At 41.3% G+C, this 13425-nt stretch overlaps 1 protein-coding gene across 1 annotated transcript in view; it reads right to left on the bottom strand.

Annotated features, from left to right (window-relative positions):
- The window catches only part of NR3C1 (nuclear receptor subfamily 3 group C member 1), a 150031-nt gene extending 137415 nt beyond the window's left edge, over positions 1-12616 (bottom strand). Inside the window, exons 1-2 of the mRNA XM_045027234.1 lie at positions 12457-12616; positions 8817-9990 (exon numbers count right to left, since the gene is read on the bottom strand). Of these exons, the coding sequence (XP_044883169.1) occupies positions 8817-9976 (1160 nt within the window). The 5' untranslated portion in view covers positions 9977-9990; positions 12457-12616. The remainder of the gene's footprint in view (positions 1-8816; positions 9991-12456) is intronic.
- Between the last annotated feature and the right edge of the window lie 809 nt (positions 12617-13425).

Raw genomic sequence — 13425 nt, 5'->3', positions numbered from 1 at the left:
ATTTAAGAATTTTAGATGTGATCTTTTTAATTCTGCTGCAAATAGCACTAAGTAATTGACAACTTATTTTTGGTTACTTTTAAGTAAAAGAAAATAAATCACAGTGATTTTAGAAATCTACACATTATCTGAAGAATACACCTGAAAAATTATAGGAAAAGTAGAGGCGGAAGCTTGTCTGCATCCATCAGACAATTAAATTGCACAATGTAAAAGGCAGCAACCTTTAATACATTAATTGCACACACACTTGTAACTGCTGCTTCACACAATTTACTTTTTTGAAAAACTGTATAAGTCAGGGATCAGCAACCTTCGGCATGTGGCCTGCCAGGGTAAGCCCCCGGCGGGCCGGGCTGGTTTGTTTACCTGCCGTGTCCGCAGGTTCAGCCGATTGTGGCTACCACTGGCCGCGGTTCGCCATTCCAGGCCAATAGGGGCTGAGGAAGTGGCGTGGGCGGAGGGATGTGCTGGCCACAGCTTCTCACAGCCCCCATTGGCCTGGAACAGTGAACCACGGCCAGTGGGAGCAGCAATCGGCCGAACCTGCGGACGCGGCAGGTAAACAAACCGATCCAACCCCCCAAGGGGCTTACCCTGGCAGGCCGCAGATCCCTTGTATAAGTAAATAGGATTTGTTGAAATTGTAGTTTTATGGTTATCCCCAGCTGAAGAGTAAAACTAAGCAGTAAAAGTTCCATCTACTATTTAAAAACGGTTAAATTATAAACAACACAGCATGCAGAAAAAGCAGATAGTTTAAACCTAGTTTTAATTATAGAAAACAAACAGAGATCACTGTACTGGAACAACTCTACTATAACAACTCTAGTCAGGCCTTTACAGCTTTTCATACAACCCTATTCAGCCCTCCTCCTAGTACAACTGAGTATTTCAAGCACGGGGACAAAAAAAGGATTAAATCTTGCATAACTGATCATTTAATGTAAATACCCTGAGTTTCATAATATTTTAAGTCATGTGCTATAAAAAATTCCTGATACAATCCCTTTTTGCCAAAAATGCCACAGTATTTTTTAAAACTATAAATATAGTATTATTCTGCCAAATTCACATAATCAAGACAAACACTGTAGTCCTAAATGCATTCTCCTACACTGCAATAAAATCTATTCTTTCAACAAGTTTACTTCTGTATAAAAGGATAAATTTCAGCATGTGTACCATAGAACCAACACACTGGAAACACAGTCATGTTATAGATTAGCTATATACACTGAAGCAGCTAAATCAAAAGTAGGTTTAGGTTTAAAAAAAGAGGTGGGGAAGGGTAATTTTTATCACCCATAAAGAATTGGCCAAAGGAACCTCAGAAGCAGGAATGTCATTCAAGTCTTTAAACTGTTTAATTTCCCCCCCAAACCTCCCACCCCACACTTTTAGAATCCATAAGTTTCTGTCCAACAGCCTACTTTCATTTTTCATTCAAACATCCCAGAATCTATGAGGCTGCTGTCATCAATATCAGCACAAATTAGCTTTGACACAGTGGAGTCCACCTATGCCTTCTATGAGAAAATGGTGAGTTGTGCTTAGATCCTGTGGTGGATCACATTTTCCCCTATCAAGCCCATCACTTTAAGGACTCTGATTTTTATACACTGCGGGCTATATAAATAGAATGTTGAAAACCCAGTGTGCCACCAAGTACTCAGTTAAAGATGTTTTCAGTTCTCTCTTTAGCACTAATTACTCTAAAAGCCCCTCACATATTGTGAGGCTGAATTTCCTGAAACAATTAGCTTTGAAGAGTCAGGCAGCTAGCAGCAGAACCTAGGCACCAAAAAGACAGACCGCAGTTGATGCGTGTAAGGGAGGAGGCAGCAAAAATTCATGTCAGAAGACTCGCTAGAGATCAACATGAGAACGTGTCATTTAAAAAAAAAATACATGTTAACCCCCTTTTTTTATTATTATTATTACCTGAAGTCAGGTGACTCATGCCTCTCCCAATTATTCTATTCCTTCCTCTTGCCAAAACCCACATGGGATTTTTTTGTTTGTTTGTTTGTTTTTGGAGGCAACACCTCGACTGCAACTGACCAGAGAAACTGTGCCTAATGGGACATACATTTCCATTTTTTCCTTCATTTATGGTCTTTGGCCTCTTCTCTCCTTCCCCATTAGCCATTATCCCCAGTGTCTTCTAGCATTGGAGAGATTAGCAGATCCAGGGCATAACAACAGAAGCACTACCAACGTTAGGACCAGCAAGGCTTGAAAAAGTGTACACAACTTTCTAGCTCCAGGCCTTCTAGACAGGATGAAGCCCTAAACCATGCTATGTCCCACAGAACCAAGTCTGCATCTGAGAGGAATAGCACAGTCATGTAGTGAATTTAAGTGTAACACTGTCAATGTAATGGTTTTGGAAGTTAACTTTTTTATTAGGGCAGTATGAACTGTACAAAGTATTTATTGATAGTTGTACAACAAGCTTCACTGGTATTTAGGGCATATATTTGAGCCAATCACACAAATAAATTATTCAGTAAAGTTAACTGAAAAATATATTTAGTGAATATATTCACCCAACCATGTTTAATACAGAAAAAGGGGGGTGAAATCCAGGGGAAAATGTAAGAATCAAGGTGTATCTTCTCAATTGCTTATATCCATTTCCTCTTTCTTTTCAACTAATTCCTCCACTTCAGCATGATTTCTGACTCTTCCTGCCCAACTAATAGCTACAGCTCATCTCCCTTGATGCTCAGAATTTTCATAAGCAGCAGAGGAATATAAGTGAGGAGAGATTAATAAGACTGGGACTTTTCAGCTTGGAAAAGACACAACTAAGCGGGGAGATGATTGAGGTCCATAAAATCATGATTGGTGTGGAGAAAGTAAATAAGGAAGTGTTATTTACTCCTTCTTGTAACACAAGAACTAGGGGTCACCAAATTAAATTAATAGGCAGCAGGTTTAAAACAAATAAACGGAAATATTTCTTCACATAATGCAGTCAACCCATGGAACTCTTTGCCAGGGGATGGTGTGAAGGCCAAGACTATAACAGGGTCCAAAAAAGAACTAGATAAATTCATGGAGGATAGGTCCATTAATGGCTATTAGCCAGGATGGGCAGGAACGGTGTCCCTAACCTGTTTGCTGGAAGCTGGGAATGGACAACAGGAGATGGATGACTTGATGATTACCTGTTCTGTTCATTCCCTCTGATGCACCTGGCACTGGCCACTGTCAGAAGACAGAATACTGGGCTAGATGGATCTTTGGTCTGCCCCAGTATGGCCATGCTTATGACTCGTCAGTTTTTCTGCTTCCACAAGCTTCTGAACATCAGTAGTTGAAAAGCTGCTGTGCTACAGCTTGGAAAGCTTTGAGGAGCAGCAGAAGCAAAGGAGCACACTGTCTGCAGGCTTAGGAATACAGTACTGCATCAGTTACACCCAGTTCTCTTTTGGAAGGCTATTTTCATAACTATAAGGTCTAGAATTTTCTTAAAGTTTAGATTCTGCAGAAAACTGACAGCGTTCACCTTCTGAAGCTTTATACTCTACATGGGCAAATGGACTTTTCCAAGTCCTGATTACCACTGATCGCCCTGTAAGACAATATGCTAAGAGGTTGAAATATTTTAAAAATTGCCTTACCCCAATTCAAGACTTCAACCTTAGGGACCAAGTCAGAATTGAGTGTTTTCATTAAACGACATGATTAAATACCATTTGATCAAAAAACATAAGTTTAATCAATACTTAACAGATTAACTGTGCTAAAAACCAAAGAGGATGTGTCTACACAAGACCCTATGCCAGCATAACCCTCTAGTGTACATGCAGCATACATCAACAGAAGGTGTTTGTCTAACGGTGTAGGAACACCACCTCTCCAAATTACGTTAACTATGCCAACAGAATCACTCTTCTGTCAGCATAGCTGCAGCTATATTAGGGTTTTTGTCAGCACAGCTACGTCAGTAGGGTTGCGTAGTCTTTTCACATCCCTGACTGATGAAGATGCTGGTATAAGTTTTAAGAGTAAACCAAGCCATAGACTAAAATACTGACAAAGCACTTTTTTGGAACATAAGTTTAGCTATTTTCCTCTTCCACCCCATCAATATAGTAAGTACAGTCAAAATCCCAACCTTGACCTAAAAGAACCAGTTTCTCAAGAAATAAGGAGAGTAAAGGCTTCTTGGCAACTATTTCTTTATTTCTGTGACAGGTGACCAGCCTCACTATATATTTTTTTTACCTTTGGCAAGTCTTGTCTTTAAAGTATCAATTTTTAAACTAGCAAAAGCTTGGCCTACACATCTATGTCAACACTTAAGAAACAGAATTTCTATTATTTTAACAGTACTGCACCTAAAACTCATTAGAGACTAAAGGACAATTTTAAAAAACAAGATAGTGAAACAGTCTCATTTTCAATTGAATAAACAAAACAAAACACAATAAAGAACATATTTCTGGGACTGGATTCACAATTTTAGTAGTCTATTTAAAATCACAGTAAGAAGGCATTCTACCCTCACCTCCCCCTCAGACGGCATTTGGAGACTTGAGGTTTACTGACAAAAATCCAGCTACTGGTTTCAAAAGTTCTTTTTCCTTTCTCTGTCTTAATTAAATTCATTTGGGGGGAAATTCATCATCTCAAAGTATGAAGAAAGAAAGAGTTAATGACAGGTAATGAAGTCCTGTGGGAAGTGGGAATGTCAGCACTTTTAAATAAACCATTTGTCATTTGAACAATGATGGATTACTGGTTTTGTTCTGAAGATGGCATTGGTCAAGGCTAATGTCTGGCTACAACCCTATAGATTCTTATCTGGCAGGGTGGATTAAAACAATCGATAATTTAAAAAAATAAAATTGGATTTCTTATTAAATTAAATACAGATCAATTTAACAACTATTTAAAATTAAATTTGAAAGTGACAACCTATATTAAGGCCTACATCTATTCAAATCATTTAAATTAAGTACAAAAAATATTAAGGAGTAGGTTTGCTGCCAAATTTTAAAGAAAGTCAGACCACTGAACTGGAACCAGAGTTTGCTGAAGTGCTAAATCAGTTTTTGACCGCAGTAGCCTCTTCTGCAGGTCCAGAGAGATTATTCAGTTTAATCAGCTAGTTCGATTCAATGACTATTTCATGCAAAGTTAAGAAACCAATTGGGAGTTGAAAAAGCAGAAAACTTCTTTTCCTTTTAAAACTAGGTGTGAGAGGATGAGATCAATCAGTTTTAAAATCCTGAAGAACATGGTGATCAGAAACAATCAGTTTAGGTCACGAACTACAGATGATACTTTGTTTAATAAACCAGTTTGTTTTAAATGCATGTTGTTAAACTTTTTTTCTTATGTATGTATAAACACTTTTAAGGTAGTTTTCTTTAATAAAAAAATTAAAATGCCACTTTAGGGCATTTTTAATTGAATTTGAATTTCCATCCAAATTAGCTTCTGTGATAGATGTGCATCTTCCTGGTTAGCAAAACGCAGGGTGGATAAAAATTATTTAAATAAATAAATCATTTTTTTTTAAAATTTAAATCTGATTTTTTGATAAAATGCTTTTTGAGAAAAAAACTACCTAAACATAGTTTTAATTAGGACACATTATAGCTCAAAGATATCTCATACTGGAATAGGGATTATAAATTCTAATTCTATCATATGAGACAATATATTCATGTAATATTTAAGAAAAATTTTGTAAATGAGTTCCAATAGCTCATGGATTAGGGACCCAATCTTATGGGGTTCCAGGGGCTTCTGTATAGATTACTTAGGTTAATCTTTCTATCTACCCAATGGGATTCAGTGCTCAGTCTACAAGATACCATCAGAAATGCTTAGTTTTGCAGTTCTCAAACTGTGGATTTGTGACTCCAGAGATAACAGCAAAAATGTTTTTAAATAAATCAATAAATAATATATAGAGGTGAGAAATAACAGACCTCAACTCTACTGTCCCTCTGCAAATCTGTGTACACAGAGGCAATCCCCTGCCTCTCTCTAAAAGTGCAAAGTTTCAAAAAAAGTTCAATGAATAGAAGATTGTTGGGGGCAGAATAGATCTGGACAAGGAGAAGAAGTCTGGAGATAAATATGAGAAGGGAGGGACAGGCAGGAGAAACAAAAGTGAAAGTGTTTGAGCAGCATATTCCAGAAGCCTTGATGTCTTTCTGAGTGTAGCCTTCATTGATTTGAGATTTACCATACCATTCTCTCACTAGAAGGGAAAACCTATAATGGCAGCAGGCCATAAAAGAGACCAGTTTGGTAATATTTTAATGAAGTTCCTCTACCTGTGGTAAGACAGGCATGCGTGCTAAATGCAAACAGTGCAACAAAGAAATGCAAGGCCTGGTTGCCCGAATGAAACAATATCATGAGAAGTGTTCCTTCTCAGGAGGAAGCTGCGTTGAAGATGATGAAAGGAACATGTCTGAACATGCAGGATCTTCAGGTTGGTAACTACCAACAAGAATGCACTTTTATGTAGAAATCCATGATTAAAGGGAGTCTTCCTGACTAGTGATATAAATCAAATCCACCGTGGCAAAAAGCACCACCAAATCTATTGTAAAGGCTATATTTAGTTGCAAACAACATATTTTAATGGTTGTCAACTAATGAGAATCAATCTCTCTTTAGGCAAATAAGTAGAAAGTACAAATGCAAAACCCAATTAAAATCAGTGATTTCAATCGCTTTGATTTAACTCAATCCACCTTGCCTTCTGTTATGGGTCCCATCCTTCAAGGGGCTCCACTGGACCCTTGTATGGAGTTTGATTTGTGAAATACAGTATTTCCCAATGGAAAATTTTAAACACATTGCTCAAGTCTGCCTCACAGTAGCAGCAGCAACAAATATGAAATGCTGCTCTTTTTAGTTAATTTGGACTAGATACATTATACACACAAATTACTAAAAAAGAACACTAAAAATATAATACTAAAAAGTGACATAAATACATCCAACTAATGTATTTCTCCTAAACATATATAAATGTGAACTATCCATAACAACCAAACTGTAGTCATCCTTAACTTCACCCCGTAATATAAAAGTGAAAAAAAGAGAAAAAATCCACTAACGATGCAGGAAAAAACCTTATAAGGGTGGTCTGACAACTACATAGCATTAATTTATAGATTATTATTTCCCATGTGGATCTTTACAGTGGGATTTTTCTACACTTGTCTACTGAAGTTAAAATCCCAAATTTGAAAGCTTTGTTTTTTCTTATTCGATTACATATTGGTTTTATAATGGTCACCATAAAATGCAACATATGATTATTTTTTATGTGCAAGGAAATTAGAACAGTCTCAAGGGCTACTACCACAAAATACTTTTAACTAACTTATCAAAAGGAATAATACAAGGACTCTAAATATTCAAAGAGCAGTGTTTCCATTCTGGTATAATTCTAGTAGCTTTCTCTGAAATTTCCCAGGTTCTTTACACTACAAATTGCTGTAAAACTCTTACAAAGAAAAAGACATTTATTTTTAAAAATATAATATTGCCAAGGAATTCCATGAACAAAGTTGATAAAAGGGTCACTTCCTGAACCATCAACTACACATATTTGAAAAAACAAAAAAACTACTATAAGCAAATTATGTCTCATTTCAATGTGAATGGAAAAGATGCAACTTACTGTACACCAGTAAGATCTCCAGCCACTAACTTGTAACTAGCAGAAAATGAATACAGTATTAAAATAAAAAATTCCCCCCCAAAAAATGATAAATATGGTTTTCTTCACAAAAACTGTTTATGCATAAAGCCAATAGTTGTAGATTTCTAAAACAGACTACACAAAAACTCAGTGAAAGCTGATAATTCATTGAGACAGACACATTAAACAAATGTTCCTATGAATGTATACTGTGTAAGAAATAAAGAACTATTGAAGCCATACCACTTAAAAACAGGTGTCCCTACTAAGGTTAGGTCAAGCACCTACTGTAGTGTAAATGGGTAAGTAGGAAATGGATGACTGCTCACTGAAAAAGTATGGGAAAAAGTTGGCACTATGGTATGTCTCTCATCAAGGAGTGGAAAGTGTTATTTTCCAGCCATTAGAGACCTTAATTCAGGAATACAGATACTTTTTTAAAATGGCCATCCCAAAATAACTTTTGGAATGTTAGTATCGATTTTAACAAAATGGTTATTTTTATTTGTGAATCAAAATGTTCCTATGATTCAGTTCCACAGTTAAATTTTGCAAACCTGGATTGCCAGATGCAGCTGAATCTTACTGCAATACCCTTATATTTTATATGTTGCTATTAAACAAACAACTGCTATGGATTTCATACTTTGTTGTCCTGTGTACTGTAAATACACCACCAAGATAAACCTAGTTCGATTTAAAATCTAACTCTACAAACTTTCCCAACAAGCAAATTTTTTTTTTGTTCAGCACCAAATAAAGAGGATATAATTATTAAACCCCTAATTCCTGAAAGTAAAATGGCTTTTGCATATGCTTACAAATTGGTCTGAATCATTTTGTGCAGATCTCTATTGAGTCTTCATTTTCCCCCCTTAAGTAATCTATCTTGTAGTGTGCTTTATAAACAGGATGCCAGTAATTTTCTTGCACCCATCGATGAACAAATAAAATCACTTTTCTTCTATACTGCGTATGAGAAATGAAGTCTGCTATGAAAACCGTGGGTTACGAATGAGAGAGAAAAGATGACGAACTTTAAAGAAAAATCAGCACATATAAATTACAATGCTGAATAGCTATATTTCTAATATTTTAATAAAATTAGAAATAAAACTACTCTTACCTCAAATAGCCATTAGAGAAAACAGGTCTGCCAGAAAAGTTCAGGGTTCCCAAGGGGGTCATATTGTCATCCCCAGACCCCTGGCACCTATTCCAATTTTCTGAACTAGCAGGAAGAGACGGAATGACATTAAAAACTGGTTTCTGGTCCTGCTGTTGAGAGAGAGATGCGGTATTCAAGTCATAATGATACAATTGTCCTCCAGAAGTACTGACACCATGGACAGAAATGGCAGACATTTTATTACCCATTAGGTTAGACCCAGAAAAATTAGCTTGACAATAAACTGGGCCCATTTTCTCTTGTTTTATTACCCCAGGGGTGCAGAGTTCAATGAAGTCTTCCTTTTCTTTCTTCACTTGAGGCATCTGCATTTTGGGGCTGGGTAAAAGATCTCCACGCTCATTAATTTTAGGCTTAGTGTCTGGTAAAATGGGAGGCTTGCAATCTTCACTTGCATTTCCTTCCAGGAGAAATGCCTCATCCGCAGTCATAGGAGACAACAAGTCCCCTTCATCTAGCAATGGGTCCAGTCTCCATGGGCTCCCATTTGGTTCCTTACCTGGTGACACTGGTGGCAATTCTAAATCCTGCAGGATATCAAAGGTGCTTTGGTCTTCAGAAAACAACTTCAAGTTGCCCCCATTAGTGCCAGCCTGGCCTAAAGGGAGACTGCTGTTAGCCATAATCGGGAAATCCTGCTCAAGGGGCACCCCGAGAGATACTGTCCCCTTTGAGCCCTCTGCCAGGCTTGTGGACTTGTTCAAGCTTGCAATGCTTTCTTCCAAGAGCCTGAAGTCTGTTTCCCCAGAAGAGATGCCACTTTGGCCCTGCTGTGGAAATCCAAGTTCGTTTCCCATCACTTTTGACTCTGTCTCCCCCATATAGAGTCCCATTGAGAGCAACACTGCCTTGGAAAGATCCGGCTGAGGCGCATTGCTCACTAGTCCTTTTGAAAAGTCACCCAAAACAGGCTGATGTTTAGAATCCGACTGAGAAGACGCAGGCAGGGGAGATGTAGATGCAGGAGCCCTGACAGTAGCTCCACCCCTGAAGGCTGAATGAAAGTCCATCACAGTCCTTCTTCCTCTGTCACTGAAGTGCACATTTTTCCCTGCTTCCTCCCCATCCGAGGGGCTTAGTGATTCTTTGGGGTCCATTATTTTAACACTGGCTATTAAAAGAAGAAAGATATTTGTGCAGTTAGCACAGTAGTAAATGTTTTCACAACACAAGAAACACAGATTAGCAGCATGGTGAACCTAGTTTAGCCACAGCAGATAGGCTTGTGTAAAATCAAACATTTCTTGCTGTCAATGAACAAATTTGACTCCTGGTAACTATAATGTTAACTATATTTAAAAGCTTTTCTGAACTCTGGTTCTGTGGTAATAGCAAGCAAACTGACTTTGCCCCCTCCCTCCCTCAAGATTAATTTTTCACAATTCCACCTATCTCAGCTATTCATCTGTCCAATTGAAGGAATATCAGATTAATAATGTCTTTAATTAACTAAGTTACAATTGCTTATGTTTGTTTTTTTAAAACCTTAATTAGGCTTCAAATGCACTTTTCTTTTTTTAGAAGAGAATATGTTATTACGACCTCCCTTTCCAAATAAATCTCCCCTTTTTCTAGAGAGTTCAGATGCATCTGCTGGCATGGGTAAATCAATGTCAGAATTCTCCAACTGCTCCCTCACAAATTCCCCACTGCCTGACTAGACACACAACCCAATTGTTTTATTACCGCTCTCTGATCTACCACTGTAACCTTTCCAGCAGAAAAATATATATATAAAAGATGGAAAGTTTGCTAATCAGATGATCACTGCTCCCAAAGAGTTCTCAAATGTAACTTATATACCCTGAAATCTGAACACAAAATGGAAGCTTTTTTAAAAAAAAAAAAACAACAACCCTCATTTCCTGATCTTCCAATAAACATCTAAAGGAAAAATAAAGTCTTATTTTGATTACATCCAACACTACTATGTAAATTTCAACCATGCATACTTCCTTCCCTAAAATTTGTGCTTATGATCAGTTTCATTGCCGTTCACTTAAGATGTTGAAATAATTAGCATATTATGATCTCTTAAATTGTCCACAATAAACTTACATCCATCTTAATTTTAAACCCTCCTCACTTTGGTGCCCATACTGATCAGGAAAATAAGCCACCCTGCTACTGCTGTATGAAGCAGCCCATGCTTTCTGTACACAAAAAGTTCAGACTGCAATCAACAGTCAATAGCAGTGTGTTATGTGCAAAAATATTTTCAAATGTCAATTTAAGGCAACACGGACTAAAATGTAATTGTATGGATGAACCCTCCCCCTCTCCCCAGAAGTTCAAAAGTGTGAGCTATCTTATTCCCCAAATAAAGTTAACATGAAGCATTAAAATACAATTTAATATTGCACAGAAGAATCTTCTAGCTTCCCCACCGCTTGCAGGGTGTTTAGGTGAGAACATGTACGTACGTACGTACGTACAAACACACAAATGCTGCCTACTGTATTTCCACGCTGCTTTCCTGACAGCTGCCACCGAACTCGAAACCAAAACAGCGAGTGCAAAATCGAAACGAGTCCTTCAGTAACATCCTCTCTTTTAAAAGTTTCAAGCGACACTAAACTATTATTCGGCCATTTAAAGTCAACGCCACAACATAAATCGGGGGGAAAACAGGTTCTGGTGGTGGTGGGAGGGGAGCAGGGGAGGCGGAGGGAGCAGGAAAGAACTGGAGTTATTGCATTTGACAAGTTTGCAAAAATCCAATGTCACAACGCAATAAACCGTCCAAAATAACCAGCATGCCAAAAAAAATAAAAAAAACTAGCTGCACGATTCGATTTAAATGGGAGTGGGAGAGATTAAGGGGGGGGGCGCTAATATTTAGGCTCGTAGAACTGAAATAAATCCCCTTTTACGAAGAGCCGTTTTCAGAGGAAAAATGTGTCAAGACCTGTTGAGCTTCCTCCTGGCACGCCCACTTCTGCCAAATAACGCCAGCGAGCGCTACAAAAGTCGCCGACTCGGGCGCTTTCCAGCCCCTCTTGGCTCTTCCCTTCCTTTGCCCCCCAACCCCAGGAAAAGATCAAGCGAGCGGCCACGCTGGTTCGCCGGAAGGGAATTCTTCATCGATCCCGAGAACATCGGGCAATAAAATAAACCAATGAAGCCAAACAGGACGGAGGGGGCTCAACTCCCCCCGCCCCCCCCGCTCCAAATCTTCAGGGAGGAAATAAACCTCACACATACAAAACCATCTGCGGTGTCCAAAACCTCCCCCCCCCCCAGAAGCCTTTAAATCGGGATCTCGAAGGTGTTGAATCGGGCAGGGGCTTACTCGTCCCACCGCCAGATTGAACGAGGACGATTTACAGTAACGCGGGCGGCCCGAAGGGAAGGGACGGGTTCCCCGACCCAGCCCAGCCCCGGGCTCTTGACAGACTCGGGGGGGGGGGGGCGCTTGGCGGAGCTACCCCCTCCCCCCCGCGCCGGAGCACGCGACTCCCCACAGCTCCCAAAAAGTTTGAGGAGTCGCCAAAACGGGAGGCCCCCTCCCCCCGCTACTCCCCTTCCCCCCCACCGTGCGGCTCGGAGCCCCCTTCCCCCGTCAAACTCCCCTTACCTTGTCCGGGAGGGGGGGCGCTGGCGCCTCTAACCACCCATGTCCATGGCTCCCGCCGCGGCGGCGACCGGGGAGGAATAAACAAGTCGGCGTGCGGAAGGAGGAGTGGAGAGGGGCGAGCGGAGGGGGAGGAACAGCCGCCCCCGTGAGCGGAGAGCCCGAAATCCCACCCGGCCCGAGCAGCCCCGCACCCGAGTCTGCCGCCCACCCCCTTACCCAGACACTCCTCCCGCCCCTGCCGCCGTCCTCAGCCGGCGCTAAGCCGCCTTCGCCCGCTCCCGTCTGCGCCTCACGCCCGGACGGACCGTCCCTCCTTGCCCCGGGCAGCCAGCGACTCCAGCGGCGCTCGGCCCCGCCACAAAATGGAGGACGGCGGCAGCCGCCTCCTCCCAGACGTGCGGCGGCGGCGGGAGCGCACGGAGGCAGGGGAGCTGCGCTGCGCTCGCTCGGCGGAGAGGGGCGGTCAGCGCTCGCTCGCTCGCAGGGCCCCGCGGGGCAGAGCCGGGGAAGGACGCGGGAGAACGGTGCAACCTGTTGGCCGAGCCGCCCAACTGCGCCCTCCCCTCTGCGCCGCTTTACTCCCTCGTCCCCCTTCCCGCCGCGACAAACTCTCGGCTTTTCCCCGAGTTCCTTTCCGCGGCTTCCCTCGCCTCGCTCCCCTTCCGCTCCTGCCCCCCGCTCGCTGCCTGCTCTTGGGACGGGGCGGGGGCTGGCCGGGCGGGGGTAGGACAGCGCTGCCGCTGGGGGAGCTTGGCTAGGCAAGGCGGAGCTGGCCTTGCGCAGGGCTCGGGCTGGCTCGGCTCTCCGGGTTGGTCACTGGAGGGGAAGCCACCGGCGGCCCCATTTCTTCCCCTTTCCACTTTATCGTTTCCTGGGCTAAGGAGGGAGCCCGAGGGGCGGCAGGGCTGCTCCTGGGTCTGTGGAGACCCCCACTCCTAGGGGAGGTGGCAGAGACTCCGTCTTTTTGCG

Source organism: Mauremys mutica, chromosome 8, assembly GCF_020497125.1.
Source record: "Mauremys mutica isolate MM-2020 ecotype Southern chromosome 8, ASM2049712v1, whole genome shotgun sequence".
In the NCBI taxonomy this organism is placed as follows: Eukaryota; Metazoa; Chordata; order Testudines; family Geoemydidae; genus Mauremys; species Mauremys mutica.
Note: the sequence above shows the minus strand (reverse complement) of the source record. Positions and strands in the feature narration are given on the sequence as shown.